The sequence below is a fragment of the Morone saxatilis genome, unplaced genomic scaffold, assembly GCF_004916995.1.
Source record: "Morone saxatilis isolate NCDOM2014 unplaced genomic scaffold, NCSU_SB_2.0 Contig7, whole genome shotgun sequence".
In the NCBI taxonomy this organism is placed as follows: Eukaryota; Metazoa; Chordata; class Actinopteri; family Moronidae; genus Morone; species Morone saxatilis.
Window position 1 is genome coordinate 2,718,157 of NW_023340246.1, and position 21,129 is coordinate 2,739,285.

Consider the following 21,129-nt stretch of genomic DNA (forward strand, 5'->3'; position numbering starts at 1 on the left):
AAAAAGCGGCCGACCTTCCCATATCTCTTTCCTCAAGGTTGGCAGAATCATGTGAATATTAATGTATATTTATGAATGAATCAGTCATACATTCACTGCAGCAGGCTTTACTTGCTCTTTGTTTGTTGGGCTGTTTCTTTTCTATCTACCGCAGATCTATGTGGATGTAGTTACAGAGCTTTTGTTTAGTATTTCCTGTATCTCATCAGCATTGTGAGATCTTAACCACTAGGCCTGACCAAGGCCATTAAAATACAATATAATAATTAATAATTAATAATAATAATAATAATAATAATATATAATAATATATATAATAATGATATCTTAATGGCTCTGGCCCGACACAATGAAATAAAAAATGTATTTGCATATTGTAATTTTAAACTTAATTCTTAAATCTCATTTTTTTCAGCACTGCTCCTAATAACAGACGTTTTACTATTAAAAATATCTAATTGTTAATCTCCATTGTCCATTTTATTTATTTTTAATTTACACACGTTCACATTCCCAGGTCGTCAAATACAGAAGTAATAGATTACTTTATATTAAGGTTTCACGTGATGGTTGCAATCAGAACAAAGTGCAGGACACTTGATAATATAATGTATTATACAGATAACTTTCATACATATTTAAGCTTGTAATGTCCCAGTGCTGTAAACCCACCATTAATGACACAGGGGACACGCTCACTTCTTATATATATAGGTCTTTAGTACCCTGAACTCAGAGCAGAGTGAGACCTCGTCATTCTTTTTTACTCTCTGAATCAGCTGACGCGTCCAGGACTACCGGAAGTAGCAGTCACCAGGTTAGCATTGAGAGGAAATGGCGGCCTCCAGTGTTAGGAGAACAGTGGTGCAGAAGGCTCACAACCATTGTCAGTATATCACGAGGACGGGGGGTCTGAACTCAAACATCTCATCTGCGTCACAAGTAGAGGATCTATCTGTCCTCATTTAAAGGATTTCATTTTTGGTAAACAAAACAACAAATGCTTATGTCATCGTGATGATATGAGGTCAGGATGTGGAATAACTACATATATATTTGAATTATGTATATATATCAAGTACTTATTAAAAAAACCTGCTTGCTAATGGAAATGACAAATTAAATAAAAAATAGTCCATTACAAGTACTAGATTCACAACTTTACGTTAGTAGTGGAACATTATAGTGGATTATTATTATATCATGTCTATCATATATGTCTAAATATAAGAAATGAGTATTAATAAGTGAGAAATAATAGAAATTGTGAAAATAAATAGTAAAATATTTCCCTCTGAAATTTAGTATACTTCAGTGATAAAGTAGCATAAAAGGAAATACTTATTATACAGTATTTGAGTAAAAGTACTTTCTCCCTTTTTCTTTTTTCTTGAGTCTTTTCTCTCAATGACTGACTGCAAGTATTTTTTATAAATCTGTACGAAAATCTGACAATTTGACAATTACAATAACAATTTAGCCTTCACTGCATTTACGGTACTTGTATTTTAATTCTGCTACCTTTTACTCTTTTTTTTTATTATTCAGGGGAGGTTCCTTGGGAAGAAGCCTCTCTTTTGCAGGAGCACTGTGATCACATTGTCACTGTTACACATTCATACCTGGATCTGTCCAATGCAACCACAGTCTGATCTGCTGGCCACTGAGCAGTTGGGGTAACGGCCTTGCTCAAGGGCACCTCGGTGGTGGTAATGAGGGAGGGGCAAGCTCTGCTCCTTCACTTTCCCCACACAGATGTATCCAGTCACAAGCTTGCATCTCTAACCTTCTGGCTACCACTGTGAAGTGACATTATTAAATATCAAAACTTTAATTTGAAATAATTGAACATTTTTAATTCAGCTTAAAATAAATAATGTCCATAAACATCTTCTCCTCAGCTCATACTTCACATCCTTTTATATCTTACTTCAGATGACACCTCAACTCCTTAAGAGATTTTATTACTACACCAGGGGTTCCCAAACGTTTCCATGCTAAGGCCCCACATAGCATTAGCTAAAGATTGGCAATACAGCAAATAAAACAAACCACATCTGAATATATTTCCTTACTTTATTAATGCAATAAGTATTACTTATTTGCACTGAATTTAAAATCTTAAATCATTCCATTAGATCTGCTGCTAGCAAGCTGTCTATCTAGCTAAATGTGAGCAGCAGAGCCGCACTGTGGCGGCCACAGACCGTTACTGAGTCACACACTGACAGTTATGAGAGGGCTGATGTTTTGACTGGCAGGCCATTAGAAAGATGGGCCTGGCAAATAAGATTTCAATAGGTTATATATTATTCTGAATCATGTTATATAAATCACACATAATAATAATTATTTTATTACATTTTTTATTTACTTTTCCTTTTTTTCCCTCTCATCTTCCCTCAAATTGGCAGCTGAAAGTACCTTTCAGTAAGCTTCCTATGCAAAAATACAAACCAACGACGTTTCCATGGCTGACAGTTCCTGTACTTCCTCTGTTCTCTTCTTTTATTCAACAATCATCTCATTTTTGGAAACATGCTTGTAATCAATGGGTTTTTGTCTTTAAGCCTTTCCAATGCAATGCTGTTCTTCTTTTCAGGAAATACATTTCAGCTCTTTTGTTCAAAGTTGCAATGCAGTTCATCTTTGTGATATTAATACAACACATTTCATCTTTCAGCCTGTTTAGCTTGTATTTCAGCTCTTACCTCCTTTAGTTCAGCGGTTCCCAACCCTTTTTCTTTAATGAGCCATTTTCTATCATTGACTTAACTGATGACCCCTGACTAAATTACATATTTTATTTATATTTTATATTATTTTCAATGCATAACAGTAACAGTAGAGAACAGCTGATAAACTTTAAACATTTAACACCATAACTGCAGGAAGTTTGTGTTAAATTATTGATTTGATGAATTTTAACAGATTATTTCTTGTGAATATTACATCAGAGATCAGTTTTCCTGATATTTTAGGAACTTTTTATACAGTTATGTCTATATTATGTATTTTAACATGTTTTAACAATCATACAGACTTCTTTGGCTTCTTTTTTGCTAAAGTCATTGTTTTGTTCTCTCCTTCATATCTTCTATTAGCTCTTTGCTTGTTATAACTGCATACTTTTTATTGCAGCACAATGAGATATAGACCTGTTTTCCTACATGCCTTAAAGTGAAGCTTTGATGACCCTTAGTGGGGGTCCTGGCCCCTAGGTTGGGAACCACTGCTTTAGGTAGTGCAGTTTGCTTCTGCCAGTTTTACATTTGAGCTTTTCTGCAGGAACTGTATTTTATAGTCAAGCATATTATACTTAATGGCAACCCTGTAGATGCCCCATTCAAGGAACCATGGATATCCATATATAGGACATTCATTACTTCTTGGCCTGCCACATACTGATAATATTTGTTCCCCAAATGAAGCACCCCAGACAGCACTTCCTTCCAGACTGCTGATAAATCCTGCTTCTTTCAGAAGTACAGGCAACCTTGGTGAGAGACTGGGACAAAATGGCAGCGAAATATTTCACGTTTGGTTGTGAAATATCTCGTATGTTGCTGAGAGCTCGTGCGTCAAATAAATGAAAGGACGGAGCTCAGTGATGACAGACACGGAAAGATAAATTAGGAGAAAGTCACAGAAAATTTTAACATCTTTCTTTTTTTACTGTCTTGAAAATATTGAAATCTGATTGTGTTTACATAATATTACATAGCATATACTGTAGTTCACCACACATCCTGCAGCACACAGGAGAAGTAATATTTTAGTAGAAAACATTTTGGGTAACTTGAATATACAAACAAAACTAAGCAACAAGTGAAGAGAAATTAAGACATAAATTATGTAAAAAAGGGATGAAAGTAGCAAAGATGCAAAGCTTTAACAAAGTAAATCTTTATCTGTACTTGCAGCGAAAACAAAATGCAAACATATGGATATTCTGATAAAGCCAGTTGGATTAGATGAGGGCAAGCCAAAATAATAACAGCAAATTAGAAATAAAATGCAATAAAACTCCTGTTTGCCAGCAGCTGTAGACACTATCAAGACAGAAATAGGAAAAAGCTATTTAATAAGACAATTTGTGTCAAAGATTTGGTCTAAAGTCATTACTGAAAAGAAATAAATCATGCAATTTGTTTTACTTTTTCAAAATGTGTCTTTGGATGCCACAGATGCTACATTCTAAGAAGCAGTATGATATACATTAGTAAATAAAAATGATTATTAAGCATAACAAAACATGTAAATGTGTGTATGGCAAAGAGGTTTACAATCAGAATTCAGAGGTACAAATTCATTTCTTTGGCATGAAATTCCTCAGGCTGTCATTGGTTACTAGCACTACAACGGGAAAGATAAAAACAGTCTTGAAATAAACTGCTATAAACAGCCATGCACGTCTTTAAAAAATATATATTCCGCAAGGAAAAGAGTTGTAAACGCCGTCAACGTTTCATTAAAAAAAAAGGCATTTCTGGTTGCGAGCAGCAAGCACTTCATTAAAGAACAAAGCTTGGACAGCTAGATCATTTTATTTCCTGCAGTCACACTGCTCTCAGGAGGACCAGGGATGGGAAGAGCTCTACGCTTTTACAACATCTGAGGTAGACAGTGTCACAGGTCTGCAGAGGAAACATCATCAACCCACAGGAACTCAATGTTGTATCCAAAAGGTCTCTGAGTTTTCCAACAGTGACGGACTGATGGGTCACTTCCTAACAGATGGTTTGCTGACACTACCTGTAGGCTTCAGGGAGACGTATATGACAGCAAGAAATCAGGGTGAATTCACTTTCAGCCATTTTTCATTTCAGCACATTTTGGTCGTCAGTAAATGAAATCGAGGATCTGGGCAAACGCCCGTCAATTACAGCATGACATTCTCCACAAAAACAACAAAATAAATACAATATGAAAACATAAAACAAACACCTTTCTACTGAAGGTCAGTAAACTGGGTACACAGTTAATTATTAGCCTGACTAAACTCGACTAACGGTCACATAGTCAATGATCAGTCAAACTCGTGTCCTCAGTTCTATTTCAAATAGCAGAGACTAGATACTGTAGGTAAATGTGTGTGGTGAAGAACTACATATGCACCAGTATTTTATTCATTTTTTGGTCCTTTTAAGAGATCATTCATCCAAGCAGGTTGTTGATAGGCATGGGACGATATGAAAATGTCACAATAATTCTGGGCAAAATAATTCCTGATATTATCCCGAAAATCATCAAAATGTAGTTTTTAAATGGCACTAAAACATACTGGAATTACTCTATCTTATATCGCATCACAAATAAGAAACCTCATCTCCCAGTCCTTCTTCTTCTTCTATTTCCACACATCCGGGAAGCCGAGCCTTATAATTGCCGAAAGATGTGAGCTCCCCCTTGTGGTAATTCAAAATAAATCAATCAATCAAATATTCACAATTATACGCAATAATATCGTCCCATTTCTAGTTGCTGACACAGTGACTGTTGTATGACCCGGACCGCGTCAGCTACTCTACTACTTCCATACTAGGAAGCATATGAGCTTTTTTCCACTTTAACCAGAGGCCCGACATAGTAACTTAATGTCGCACAATCAAAGTATATACGCAAAATACTGGACCAAATTAAATATCAACTTTTAAAAAACAAGTGTCGCCACTGGTTGTTTTAAAAGAAATACTGCTTAATGTCAATACTATAGTCAATTAATAGACATGTACACAAACACAATGTTAATATGTTCCTTATGAATTAATATTTAGGTTGTACTTGTGCTGGCTAAGAGTTTAGAGGAATAATTTGACATTTTGGGAAACATGCTTACAAGACTAGCCTAGTAGTTTCCACTCTTGGTGCTAAGCTAACTGGCTGTGAGTAGTAGCTATACATTTAAGGGGCAGATATGAGAGTGGGGTCGATTGTCTAATTGAGAATAAGCGTATGTCCTAGAAAGTCAAACTATTCCTTTAAAGTTATTAATGTAATAATAACGTTGCCACGTGAACCCTGTCGAGATTTTTCAGACACACGGTTCAATATACAAACAACCTCTCTGCATGAATATTTTTTTTGTACTACTTAATAATTAGTTTGTGGTCATTTAATTAAGCACTTTTTTAGGAATATACACCAGTAAGCACAATATAAACTTCAATAATAAATGCCTTAAATGTTGATTTCACCTCGGATCCCCTACACACAATGGGACCCCAGTAATCCCTAAGGTCCCTATCACTTCAGTTCATTCTGTGCTTTAGTGGTGCATACAGTATAACCACAAGCTTAATGCAACATGGTAAACCTGGATTGGGGTCTGTGGTCCTGCCTTGCCAGGTTGGTAATCCAACCTTGGGTAGAGTCAGTTGTACAAAAGATCAGACTTCCTGGATCCAGCCTGGGGGGACCGAGCTGCATGTCTGAATGTAAAATCATTGTGCTTTTAAAGCTGCTTCCCTTGAAGTGTCTGGGCACCTTTACAGCTGATCCCAGAGCTTCATGACTAACACTAAATCTCTCTCTTTAGATTACTATCAACAGATTACCCCCAGTATTTACAATTTTGGTATGCTCTAAGACCCCTGTCTAAGGGGACGCTGAAGACAATAAAGATGGCAGGTTTAAGGAGAAATCTTTAGCAGACCGGTTGGGTTTGCTCTTACACAAAACAGAGATACTGACTGAGGCTAAATCAAGTTAAATTCACAAACATTTCTTCTATAATCCAATATGTTCTTTTTATGCCATATTCCTACATCTAAAAACATATGGTAGTGTTGAAGACGGATTGTAAAGAATAAGTCCACCTTTCCCTTAAGAATGCCATCTGAAAGTGTTGGTTTTGGTGGAGACACTGGCTAAAGACTGAATAAGCAGCTTTCACACTGCGTTTGTAGTAAACACAGCATGCCTTCGTTCCCTTGTGACAAATACTAAATGTGCAGCTTTCTCCATTTTCATTTGAAACTTCAAGTTTTCTCTAATTGAACAATCTAATGCATAGTTCTTCAGGATCACATTCACGTCTCTTTCTGATATGTTTCATCGCTTTGGCATTTTCCGACATTCTCCCACAGAAGGCAGTCTTTTATAATCTTGGCTAAAAACACAGATAGTGTATCTCAGCAGTCTCAGTCTGACCCCATGTGTTTCTCTTTCAGTCTGTTTCAGCGGGGCTCTTAGAGGACAGACTCTCCAGTTTTGCATTGTGCGTCTTCCTGAGCCTTCTCATGCTCTATCATCTTCTGGCTGACTTCCTGGTCCCGGTTCAGGGCCTCCTCTTTCTCCCTCCTTCTGCGCCTGGCCTCCACCCACGGTATCAGACACAGCACAGCTCCTCCGATGATCGGGGGGATGCCTGCCAGGTAGAAGGCTACATCGTAGCTGCCCAGTCTGTCCCTCAGGAAGCCTGTAACCAGAGGAGACAGGGAGAGGAAGAAATAAGGAATGTTATTATGATTCCGGCTGGGCTCAGAAAAAGGGCAGACAAAGGCAAACCCTCCTTTTTGCAACACCAGGAGAAAACAGCTGCTGTATGACACATTAAGGTCACAGGTCAACACCTTACTGGTGCCTGTGAGGGTCACTCAAAAATGAAAAAACAAAACACTGTATTGCATTTAAATTTTTTTGAAAACCTGTGGTGAAATCATACCCGAGGGACCAAAAGAGTTAAGTTCTGACTGGATCTCTTACCAACTCATCCCTCCCTAAAATGTATCTTAGTTTTTATTAGTTGAAAAAAGGATTTTGTCATCATAAATTAGTTTTTATTTAGTTATTGTCTAGTTTTTGTTGTATGAGCTGACAGCAGGGGTCTCCACTCTCATGTTCATGTCTGTGTTTACAGCTCTCATATTAAGCTTTTACATGCACTGAAGTAACCTGCAGAATGCTGAAAATAACCTGCTGTCTTAAACATGATGTCAAATAAGAGACCCAGTTCCTATAATAGAGGAACCTGATTTCCCCAGCTGGATTTCTCACTACATGTGCACATGGGCACGACAGAGACTTAAGACTTAAGGAATGCTTTTTATAACGTTTTTGGAAATTACGAGAATAAAGTCATATATTACGAAAATAAAGTCATAATATTAGGTCTACGAGAATAAAGTCATAATATTACGAGAATAAAGTCGTAACATTACGAGAATAAAGTAGTAATTTTATGAGAATGTCAGCCTGTTGGCTCGCAGCAAAATGTTTAACCAAGAATTATGAATACCTTTTATCTTACCTGTTGACTGTACGGTACAATGAGCAACAGCGGCTGCTGGGCTAGGATGGGCCTGCTGTTTAAGTGAGCTGGTCAGTCAGATCTTGATAACTCTATCGAAGCTTTTTTCTCATTAAAACGATTACATTATTCTCGTATTATTACGACTTTATTCTCGTAATTTACATTATTTTTTTTTTTTCTTAGTTTGGCCCTAATACTCTGTCTTAGTTGTTTGCTTGTTTTACCTACATAATTATATTCCTTCAACTTAGTTTCACACCTTATTTCACCCCTGGTCATCCACGCCCCCCCTGCAGTGGCCCTATGCCCCACCAGGGGGTCTGCCCCACAGTTTGAGAACTACTGAGCAAAAGGGAAGTTCAAGCCCTGTATCTGCAAGCATTCACTTTAATGGAATTTCATTGAACAACTCTGACTCTGTACGTGTAGCTGAACCTGACCTGTGACCTTTCTGGAGGGGGGAAGTCAAAAGAGTTGAACAAATAGTCACATATGCTGTATCTTTATAAATTAATTCCTTGTCTTTCAGACGGTTCAAGCCCTCTGCATGTGACACTCATATGAACTGATTTCCATCCTGGGAAAATGTAGACAATGCAGTGTTGAAGAGGTCATGTATTTCCCATGGAATATGGACACAACTGTTAGCATACAGTATGTGCTTCTAATCTGCACCCTACACATTTGGCAACTACAAGGTGCCAAAAGGAACACTAGGTGGTGCAAAAGACCAACAGGTCTAAAGATGACTTTTCTTCTTTATCTAAGGATTAAGAGCTTTACTAGAATGCTGCAGGAATGCTTTTTGTCTGACAGTCAGACAGACAGACAGCCTGTTTAGAGGATCAGAGGTCAAATCCCATGTTCCCTTTTTAAAATTGCATCTTCAGTATAATAATACAATTTGTCATTTTATTTGTGAAATCTAATAGAAGAAATAGTTGTGAATGATAAAGAAGAAGGTAAAGAAAAAAGAAAGTAAAATGAAATATTTATTGCTGCAGCGTTAAAAGTAATTTATAGAAAATGGTTAAAAACAACAGATGCAGTAAATTATTAAAGAGATTCACGATAATTATGCAAAGACAGACTTTACACAGACAGATATGTGATGAACAATGAAAATGACAGCTGGGTTGCTTTCTCCCTCACTCACTATAGAGAGCTACATATACATTTTCGTCTTTTCAACAACTGTGATGTAGATGTGATGGGGCCTGGCAAAGGTGTTCTGAATTATTAAAAAATTCTAAAGAAAGTTAAGTATAGGCAAAGCTTCTTTCATCTGTTTTGCCTCCACAGAGAGGTCAGAGGTCAGGGTCAGCTACAGGACAGCAAACAGGAGCTAGCGTCTTGCTCGATAAGTTTATAAATGTACTAAACCACCATGCTTTACTCAAATTTAAACACTCCTGTATTACCTGCGATGGGGGGTCCCACAGTCATGGGCACGGACATCAGGCCCAGCAGGAAGCCGATAGCCTGGGACACGTCATCTGCCCCAACGAGCTCAAAGGCAATGGGGGCCATGATGCAGATGAAACAGCCGTCGAACAGCCCCATCAGCAGGCATACGGCGATCAGCCCGCCAAAGACGTGGCACAGAGGGATCATCATGGACATGAGGCCGATAACGAAGAAGGAAGTTACCTAGAGGGACAACAGAGAGGAGAGTATCTACATGAAAACTCTTCATTTGATGGTCTGATAATCTTCATGTAGTCATTTTTAATCTTCTTCAGTTTCCTGAACAGGTACAGTTTCCTTTCAAGTTCAAGCTAGTTTAGGTTTCAGTAAAGTATCACATGATCATCTAAATGCAGTTTCACAGAGTTTTCATCTACGAACTATCTTTTACTGCCAGAGAGTGTTTGCACTGTTCATACTCTCACTTTATTGCTACTTTACTGCTATCTTATTTATTGCTTTATTTTTTAAATGTATATTGCTCTTATAGCTGCAAACTTTGTGCAATGACAATAACGATATTCTGTATTCTCTTGTTAGTGGTATTGAAGAAGGACCACAGGGACACCAGGATCTAATGGAACCCAGGTGACATTTGCAGGTATGTTTGCATGCTGTTTAATGTGCTGCAGTGGCGCTGCTAATTAGCTATCTAGCAACTGAACTGACATTAGTCGTACACTTCTCGCCGGTGAATGTTTGTTTGGGGGCTCGTTTAACAAGTGAAGGCTCAGAACAAGACGTGTGTTCATGTTTGTAAGACAGATAACAAGGAGACTTGTTAAGCTAATGTGTTAGTGTGTTGTTGTTCAAAGTCTGTAGCTCTTGATGTGTTGTCTGGCTCAGTGTGACCGTCTGCTCTACTCTTGATAGTACATTGATGTTACTGCTTTATGCAAAATAAGGTCTCTATGTAGATGGATGCCTCACGGCATGTTGTCCAGAACTGCAACGATTAGTCGATTGACCGATTATTTGTAAACTGTTTAATTATGACTAACTATTTTGATAACCGATGAATCATTTTGAGTCTATTTTTAAAGCTAGAATGTCCAAATTCTCTGATGTGAGCCTCTCAAATGTGAATATTTTCTATTTTATTTAGTCCTTTATGACAGTAAACTGAGTATAACAAGATATTTGAGGATGTCACCTTGGGCCTTGGGAAACTGATCAACATTTAATGCCATTTTTTGCACCATTTTATAGATTATATGATTTTGAAGTGATTAATGGAGAACAGATTAAGTGATAATGAAAATAATTGTTAGTTGCAGCTCTAATGTCATTAAATTAAACTAGGGAGCATCATCATGAAACCAAAGAATATAATATAAAAACTCCCCCCTTTTGTTATCTCAGAGGAGGACATGGGAAAAGTGACTTACAGAGCAGATATGTATGGTGCAGCAGACATGAACAATACAGTTTAATTTCAGTTACAGCTTTATTATAAATTATAATATATTATTATAAATAGTATATAATAATATAATAAGCCTTCAAAAGCATGGTCAACTACTGTTAGAAAGGACAGAGGTGACAACCACATCACCTGATTGTTTAGAGACCCGGCACTCACCTGCAGGTAGACTTTGTTGACTCCATTGACATAGTCTGCCACCTGGCCAAAGATGAGACGGCCCACGCAGGATGTGATGCCGATACACATGAGCAGAACTTCTTTATTGGCATCAACTCCAAAACGCTCCTCCACATGCTTCATCTGCGGACAAAAAAGGACACATGAACACAGCTCTAATCCAATAAATAGAAATTTTAAATAGGTACAGCAAATACAACTGCAGTGTTAGATGTTATTCATTAAAGACTGACTAAAAACAAATTATATATAAATATATATATATACAACATCACAACAAGAATGTGTACAAAGAGTGTGCGGTTCATAGTACCAGAAGTACCAGTCTACCCCAGTTTAGAGCTGGTATGACACATTTTTTAAACTAACCTATCCTGTGATCTGGTGTCATGACTGTTCACTTCGAACTCAGCAAAACATGGTAAATCTCTCAGCACATTGGATAGTAAGGGTAGTGGCAGCAGGGTGGTCATAAGTCTCCATATTTAATCCAGTGTATACAGTACAGTGGCTTGTCTAATGTATAAAGCTCTGTTCCTAGGGTTCAATATGAATTTTGTCAGACATGCTATCTAATCAGATTCCATAGTGCTTATACTGTACTGATTTCTATTAAGGGCATAAATTACCAACATCAAAGGTTTGTGTGTTTGTGAAATGCTTTTAATCAGAATCTGAATCCGAATTCGGTTTATTGCCAAGTAGGTTTTCACATACTAGGAATTTGATGTTTGATTATTCAGTCTATTTAAATCAATGAAAAGAGGGGGACATCCTTTTTCCATGTTGAGAATGTGACACTTTCATGGATTGCTCAGTGTTCTGCATACTTTCTGCAGAAATCTAGTTGTAATTGTATATGAGGTTTTTAGGCCAACTTCCATTAAGTTCACAGTTTTCCAAACAGATTGGAGCCCTGCCAGCTACTTCTACCTCCAGGCAGATTGCAGCGGTCCTGCTCAAAGGCTCTGCCTGTCTGCTGCCTCAACCCCCACACCCTATCCCCCTCCACCCCCCACCCCCCTGCAGATCCCACTTCCATCTGCAAAGACCTCTGGATGACTTATTGTCTTTGTCATTACGCCACAACACTATTCTCTGTGTTTAGGAGTGTGATGCTCGGAGGGGATTCCTGCATCCAAGAGGCAGTGCTGCAGGCATAACAACTGGAGGCTCAGTGTGTGTGTATGCATACAAGCATCAGCAGAAAAACTGATGATACACACACACACACAATCGAGGGTGGAGGTTTTCAAAGACATGCCAGATGTGACTGGCATTCTCCCAGCTGGAGTTTTGTTTGAGAGGTTCACATGTTACTTTTATTACTCCCTCTTAGCTTATCAATACCATCAAGTAGGGCTGCAACTAAGGATCATTTTTACGATTAATCAATCAATTGTTAAGTCTTTTAAGTGACTAACAAAGTGACGTCTTCAAATAGTACAAAACCCAATGACTCTACATATACATACATAAATGACAAAGGAAATCCTCACATTTAAGAAGCTGGAACCAACAAATTTTTGCTTGAAAAAGGAACCACAGCGATTAATCGATTAACAAAATAATTAAATGTCTTTCGATCGACTAACCAATTAATCGACAAATCCTTGCAGCTCGAGCATAAAGCAGCAAGTAGATGATAATAAGGGGTGCTAATGAATTAAGAATGTTTGAATTTTTTTGTATTTTCTATATTTTAGGCTTTTGATCTAACTCCGGTAATGCAAAGGGGCTGCTGTGTTACTGATACCCCGATTTTAAAAGCAGTTTATTCGTTTCATTCTCCATAAAAAGATGTTTTATGGTCAAGAACTCGAAGATATCATTCACTATTGCTCAGCTCTCCTAAAGCTTTGTGCAGATGTGAAATGTATTGCTTTGGTTTATCTTTGTATATTCTCTTGAGAAGGAGACAGATTGTTTTCCATTTGTAGGAATCCACTGTGGTGCAATATATTGATGATTATATCAGTCAGCCACGGTACACCATGAGCAGGTCAAGTGGATCAGGGAGCCAAGAAGCAAGATAACACAACTGACAAGGAAAACCCCCACACACCTACTTCCGCCCTTGATAAGATCTGTCAGGTCTGCTAGATGTATTAGACAGACAGTCCCTCTGCTGTGACGTCACACAATCTATAATCACTCTGTCATAGCGACCAGCTGGGTAAACGCTCTTGGATGTTTCAGAAGACATTTCCTATTGAACTCTCTGGCGCATTCACACACTGCATATGTCTGTGATGTATTCGAGGCCTCCTGTTGCAGTTGCGAAAAACAGATTAAATGGTCCTGTAGATTCAGCACTGCTGATCTTGCTTCACTCCTGTTGCAGGCTGTATCCTGTTAGTGTTTATCATGGAGCTTTGGCATTTAAACATGAGTTGATCAACCCTAGCTAACAATCAGGCGTGTCTCCAGTCTACTGCACACTGTCTGATGCAATTTTCCACCAATCCCCTCAGTGACCGGCCAAAATTCCAAAATTCTATACAAATGTCTATTTGTGGAAAGGAAAATTCTATTTAAATTGATCGATTGAGCACCAAAGATTGCAGCAGGATGTAGTTTGACTGTTTGCTTTTTGAGGTTGTGTATGTGTCTTTGATCACGTTTTCAGGAACACAAGCTCACTCTCATGTGATGCAATTCAGAGGCTGGCAGGTGGCCTTGTGGCAGAGAACATCGTAAACCTACACTCACTCACTCACACAAGAACACACACATGAATTCAAAGCATGCAGAGCAGGACAAGTTGAACTGCTCTTTAGCTCTACCTACATTTCACATTATGCATCTGACATACAGAACATGCCTGAACGTTCTGTAATCAGCATGACTGATTGTAACAGCGATGCCATAGTAAGAGAGAGTGAAAAACCTCTCAAACAAACAGCAACATGTATTGTAGCTGCAATGTATTGTGGTGTATTGAGGCTGCAAAATTACAATTTTAGAAGGAAGAGGAAGAATTCTGATCTCAGGGATGGACACTATAAAACCTGGTTTCTACGGTTTAGATAGCTGAATCCTTTCTATTAAAGCCCCTAAAAGGATTGATTGTTGATTTTCTAGCCGCCACTGTGGACAAAAGTGGTAGTGTTTCTACCGCCTTGTTTCACTGATTTCAAGGGGAATCCCAATGATTTGACAGGCATTAAGAATGACTACATAGAAATAGTAGTCTTATCGCTGATGGCATTTTTTCTTTATGTAGGTCATATAGAAGCAATCAATATTAAATTAAAAATGTTTCATAACCAGTTAAAACTCCTTGAAGTAGGTTTGATTAAATATAAGGCTGGTCCCATGAAACCCCATGAAAATAACAGTAACACCCTTCGCTTATAAAAATCTAGTTTGAATTAACATGCTACATTCAGTGAAACACAGGAATAAAGAAAACTAAATAACAAAATGGCACCTCAGCAATACACTGCCTATACAATATATACAATAGCTGCCTTATAGTGTGTTTTGGGATGATTTTCTTTCTTTCAGAGCCTCACTGTGCAACAAACCACATTCTCTCTGCTCTCTCCTCTTGGCTGTTTAATGGTCATTAAACCTCCAGCCCCACTCCAGCCCACACACCGCAGCCCTGCAGGTGCTCCTCATTAAAGCCACCGAAACAAGCTTATTTTTAAAGTAGATGCAGGTTTCTAGAGAGAGTACTGTTCTGTAAGCTGCGAATGGCAATGATTTAGCAACACCAATTCAGCAATGGGATGACATGCATTAATTGTCTGGCTGATAAGATCAAACTTTAATTGCAAATTCTTTTACCACTCTGCCCTTGACAATACACTACCACACCTTTAATCAGTCAGCTTACAGAGCAAACACTGCCATTCCTTAAGGCCAGAATCTTATCTCAAATCAGCAGACAACCTACACTGGACTTTACTCTTTTACAGCATTAGATATGTGCATCTTGATTTGGAAAGAGAAAAAAACACACACGGTACTGTGGCAGCATGGCTCTAAAAGGCTGAATCAGCATGCGCACAGAGAAAGAAAAGTTGAGTCGTTTCAAGGGCAGATAGGACTCCCTTCCTGAAAATCTGAACAATATGCTGTTTGACCCATGTTTTTTCCTTTTTCTTCTTCCTATGCAGCGTCACATTGCAGTGGCCTGAAGTGCAGGGAGGGAGGGAGGTTCTGTGTCTTAGGAAGGACGGGTGCTGGGGCTATAGGGCCACAGCTGGCGCTGAGGCTGCAGCCGGGCCCCTGTGGTGTTCCAGTCTGAGTAGCAGACACAGGAGAAGTGTTGGGAAAACACAGGCTGTGATCCCTGGGACAGGCTGATGATATCCCTCCAATAACGGTCATCGTGTCCAAATAAACAGTCACCCCTTGAGTCTCTCCAACACATTCAGTCTCTGCTCTCCAGCCCTCCCAAGAAGAGATTTTCTCCAAAATCATATTTTCCCATCTTGTAGCCGAAATAAAGGGAGATTCGGGGAAATGAAAACCTGTTTACAGAACTGTGTCTTGACTGAAATGAGAGCTGCAGATTGAATCTTCCGCTCATATTTGGTTACATTCACCAGGACCACACAGCTGTAGTATGTCATGTGGACACATGCTGCTGTGACGTACAGTTTGTGGGATAGTCACATTAAAAGCTGCAGGCTTTAGTATATAAACAGTGAGACTCAGCATGAGAGTCTCCGCTTTTGGCTGTTCCATTTAGATGTCAACAGATCAACGGGCTAGTTCACCCAAATTACAAAATTACCTCCCTCTAGTGGTAAGTAGCCATTCACATGGTTTTGGTTTTATTTGTTCCGATTTTGCTCAATGGAATTTATTTAGTGGTGCTCACAGCACTGAAACTGCAACACTGGCCCTTTAATGCTGCAGTGGGTAACTTTTATAAGAATCACTTTTTTTCATATTTGCTCAAACCATTACTATATCCTCACAGTAGTAGATGGAACAGGTAATACATTGTATCACGTTCCTCTGACTCGTCTTAGTGCTCCTAATGGCGTTTGCAAGAATCTACCGTGCCTAAACGAAAACAACAAATCGTATAATTGTGTCAAACGAAGAAGAAGAAGACTGTGGCACAAACACCAAGCCCCCAGGAAGAGTAGGCTTTGAAACCAATTTGACATAGTGGTCAAACTGTGTAATTACAGTAACTGGCCCCAAAAGTATTTTCCCCCATAAGGCTACATTGTGAAAAAAGCAAATTGCAAATTGGTGGATACATTTTTTTTTACAACCCTTGTAAAAGGCTTCATTTTACTATCTGAATGGGATAACATTTGGAAGAGCCTAGAACAGCAAAGTTTAGAGAAGGATCAGGTGAAAGGGCAGCCCAGGGGTTTGTTCATTAACACGCCAGAAACACGAAGCATAATAATGAAGCTCTGTACAGCTGACATCCTTCATAAAGACAATATCAATTCTCTAACAAGAATTCACATAATGTTCCTGCTTTGGTTCATTTGTGCGCATGAATTATGAGAATTACGAGATTCGTTTTATTGACACTGTGTTCAACATAATTTCTCTGGAAATTAGATTTTTTAACAGAACCAACAAAACAAAAGTATAATTTCAGTGTAAGAGCATTTAAAAGAAAGGCAACAACCAGCAGACTTAATTGTGAAAAGAGCCGTGTGTTCTGAGTCACAGAAAGTGTCTCAGCAATTACAGTAGTTTTAGTCTTTGTGAATTACTGTTTAAAAAATATATATACTGTATATCTGTGAGGTATTCTTATATAGACCTTCCTAATGGGCAGAGACAACCTTGTAAACTGTATGTTCCTAAAAACTAAAGTACACTTTAAAAGTCATAAACCTTCCCATGGTAACACTTTTTGCTGTCGTACTCCCCTCCCTCTCCCTTCCTCTTCACACGAATAAACCTCACATTGCTAGCATGTGTTTTGATATCTGTGTTGTTGAAGCTCCCTAGCTGACCTCTTGCCCTTATTCCTCCCTCGTGCCCACACATTCAAAACATGAGATTAGGATACTGGGAAATCACACCATGGAATCCCTCTGTTGGCATTTACATGCTGCTATTCCTCATCAGGCTGACCTATGGCCCAGAGCGTGGGGCGACGATACCCAGCAACACAAACCAGACGGAGTATACGTGAAGCTCGGTGAAATCAAATTTGATTCAGAGAGTGAAGAAGTATGTAGAAAACACCAACTTACCAGGTGAACATAAGGCACAAAGTAGCCATAGAGGGCTGCGGGGATACCGAATGCCCAAATGCGATATCCCAAAGACTTCCAGATATTGATGTTAAAGATCCGGCTCAAAGGTGGGCACCGGCTGCCTGTGCGGGTGTTTGAGGGTTTGACCGGCAGCAGGGGCTTGTATGTGAAGCCGGCCAGCATCAGCACAAACATAAGGATGCAGAGGACGCGCATGGTGTTCTGGAGGCCCACTTTCTCCAGCAGGCCCGACAGCACGAAGGGCAGGGTGATGGTGAAGAGGCTGCTGCCGGCGGTCACAATGCCGTTTACCAGGCCCAGGCGCTTCTTGAAGTAGTGACCGAGGATGACCAGGCTGGGCTGGTAGGCGAAAGAGCAGCCGCAGGCGAACACAATGCCATAGGTGAAGTACATGGGACCCAGGGACCTGTGAGGAGATACAACAAGATACATCACTGTACAGCCTTTGATTCACTCACTGCTGACATTAAGGAATTTCCAGGACAAAAATGAATCCCCAAGATGTCTTCCAGTAAAGAGCCAGCTATTTTTGATTTGCAATAGGGCTCTTAAAAAGTTCTCATGGCACTGGCTGTAGGAAAAGTTGTGAAACCACTCTAAAGAAAGGCCTGTGAGCTTTTTATATATGGCTCATTGTGCAATTTTTTGGCCCTAGGAAATTAACCAACTCCAACAACAGGATTAAGCAAGTAAAAACATGTTTTACTATGGTTGTTCTTTGCTTTTTTATTATCCGCACATTAAAAGATTGTATAAATAATTATTCAACAGGAAAAATAAACTTGTTGATTGCTGTTGCAAATAATTGATTATTATTATTATTAAATATGGGGTAAAGGTAGAGAATAGTTCTTATCCACCAACAGCTCAAGTATAGCTGTTCAGTTGCCAGCAGCAGAGGATCATGGTTTTCTTGATCCCTTTGATGTATATAACCATAGAATCAAACTGCTTTTGATACCACATGTCATAACATTTAGTTAAACAAGCTGCTTTGTATGGGTATTGATGATTCTGCTTACAGCTGCTTCAAATCATATCTTTCTGCTTTCTGCAACAATTGTTGATAAAGGTGTCTGTCAAGGATCAATATTAGGTCCCTTATATACATATTGAATTATGAATTGATTTACTAATTTACTCCTAATTTGTTGTAAAAGACATCTTTATCTCAATGAGAATAAATACAGCTTTAAAAACACAGAGATCAGATCAGTCCATATCAGATCTCTATGGAAATACACATATCTTTAATGTTTTGTCCCCTAAGCCTTTCAACCATGGCAAAATACATCAAACAGCACATTTAACAAGGTAAAGAATAATAGTGGTGAAGGTCCAAATAAACATGGACATACAGGATTGTGCTTCCAAGTGGTTGCAAAGTCCTCTTTGGAGTAAATAAATCTGCTTTAGAAAATAACTTGCCAACAGTGAAATCACATGACTAAGAAATTTTGCACCTTGCACTGTCTTCTACAGAACCCGGCTGTCAGCAAGTTTTTAAGTTTGCAAGCTGTGTTTGTGAAATGCTGTTACTTGATAAGCAGTAATTGTTTCATTACCTATTTATTGCACTTTTAAAGTGATAACAAAGAGAGGGTTGAGCACTTACTGCTCTGTTTGGATCATACATTTCTGTACGTTTGTGTGAGTGCCACCTCACATGTAGACGAGTATGGAATTCCAGGAAATTATTAACAACAGAGTGTGAAGTACAGAGCCTCTTACCAACAGAGCCTTGATAAAAGTTAAAATAAGTAGGCCTTGTTCTAGGAGATCCACTCAACTCACCCATAAAGTTTACTCACACCTACACATTCCTTTTTATTTCTATGATAAGTATATAAAAATAAATAAATGTATTATGACACGTGTGTGACACATTACACACCATAATGTAGGCATAAAGAGGCATAGAGACTTTTTGTGTGGTTATTAATGTATCTGTCAACAGCCATAACTGCTCCTTTATAACCCCTATACGATCCTATTTTTTTCTTACTATTCCATTATAGTTTGACAAGTAAATCTCACCACAAGAGCTGTAGAGCTGTTCTGGACCTTTAACTTGTATTAAATGATCTTCCTCTGCAGATGGAGTTTGCCACCTTGTTGTGGATTGTAGAGATTAAAAGCTCATTCTTGGCTCGAGCTCATAGTGGGTCGATATTTTTATGTTCTTCATAGCGATGAACCTACAGAGAATTATCTCCACTCACATTGGCTTCACAGAACTATCAGCTCATTTAGCTGTTTGGCCCACAACTTTACTGTTTTGGTTCATTCAATATACCTAAACTTTGAGGGGTAAACTAAATCTGTTGCCTGATATTATTAAAGGTCCAGTGTGTAACATTTAGGAGGATTTATTGGCAAAAATGGAATATACATAGGTATGTTTTCATTAATGTATAATCACATGAAAATAAGAATCATTGTGATTTCATTACCCTAGAATGAGCCATTTTTATTTAGATGCCAGTGAATCCTGCACAATAGACCTTTAACTAAGGACTGAAGTTACTCACTACCCCAATAACCCTGTAGGTGTTAATGTATACTGTATGTAGTGGTGACACGGTGTCATTTTTAATTGAAAAGCTGATTTTATTCCTTACGTGACAAAGGAGCTGGCCAGGAGGCCGACCAGGCCGACAGCAGCACCGCCCACTGCAGTAATTCTGCAGCCGAGGACGTCGGTGAAGACGCTGACGATGGGAGAGCAGAAGAAGATCATCCCCATGGAGAGGGAGCCCACCCACGCTGCAGGAGACACACAGAGAGAATGCAAGAGTGAGTCAATGTATGTATGAGAAAATCTCACGACAAGCTGTAAGCCAGAGTGATTATCATTTCACATTCAAAACACAAAACTGTCAGACACCAAACAAAACTGTCTCCAGGAAGACGCTCACTATAACAGAAAGCCTGGTGACGCAATACTGTTGCTCTTGTATCCATGCACACACTGTCACTGCAGCAAAATTTGCTCAGGAAACCAGTCAAGAGTTTCCTTTTTTCTACTTGTTCATAAATCACACGGTACATTGTTTGTATTTGCATCCATTTGTCTTTGTAACCTTGAAGACAATATGTTTGGTAAGTGCTACGGGTTGCCTTTCCTAGACTGAACGTACAATGTCTAACACCTGCGACAACAGGAACACACACTGAGTGATCAGGAAAACACTTCTCGCATCTCAACAAAAAGTGCAAAGGCACCATGGAGATATAATCAACCTCTTACATACTGTAACATGTTCTAATATAACCAGTGACATCATCAGTAGTCTATGTAGCATACAACAATAATCTCTGTTGTGTCATGGTTAAGGGGGCACTACCTGTCAAACAGAGAACTTCTGAGCCTGTCAAAACAGTATAATATCTTCTGTGGCTCTGGAGGAGCTTTGTGAAGTTTTGAAGTTAAAAAAAAGCCTGTTTTTGAAACCGGCTATAGATTTTGACAGACCTGAGTGTTTAACCAACATAGAGGGACCCTTTAATATTGTATCTCTGGTGTACTACTTTACTTGGCCTCACTGGCCAACCACAGTAAGATTACAATTATATTTTCTCAGGCAGAA

At 38.8% G+C, this 21,129-nt stretch overlaps 1 protein-coding gene across 1 annotated transcript in view; it reads right to left on the reverse strand.

Moving 5' to 3' along the window:
* Nucleotides 1-3,650: 3,650 nt before the first annotated feature.
* slc16a10 (solute carrier family 16 member 10) overlaps nt 3,651-21,129 on the reverse strand; it is a 38,009-nt gene continuing 20,530 nt past the window's right edge. Inside the window, exons 2-6 of the mRNA XM_035678931.1 lie at nt 20,161-20,305; nt 17,516-17,945; nt 11,304-11,447; nt 9,676-9,904; nt 3,651-7,420 (exon numbers count right to left, since the gene is read on the reverse strand). Of these exons, the coding sequence (XP_035534824.1) occupies nt 7,191-7,420; nt 9,676-9,904; nt 11,304-11,447; nt 17,516-17,945; nt 20,161-20,305 (1,178 nt within the window). The 3' untranslated portion in view covers nt 3,651-7,190. The remainder of the gene's footprint in view (nt 7,421-9,675; nt 9,905-11,303; nt 11,448-17,515; nt 17,946-20,160; nt 20,306-21,129) is intronic.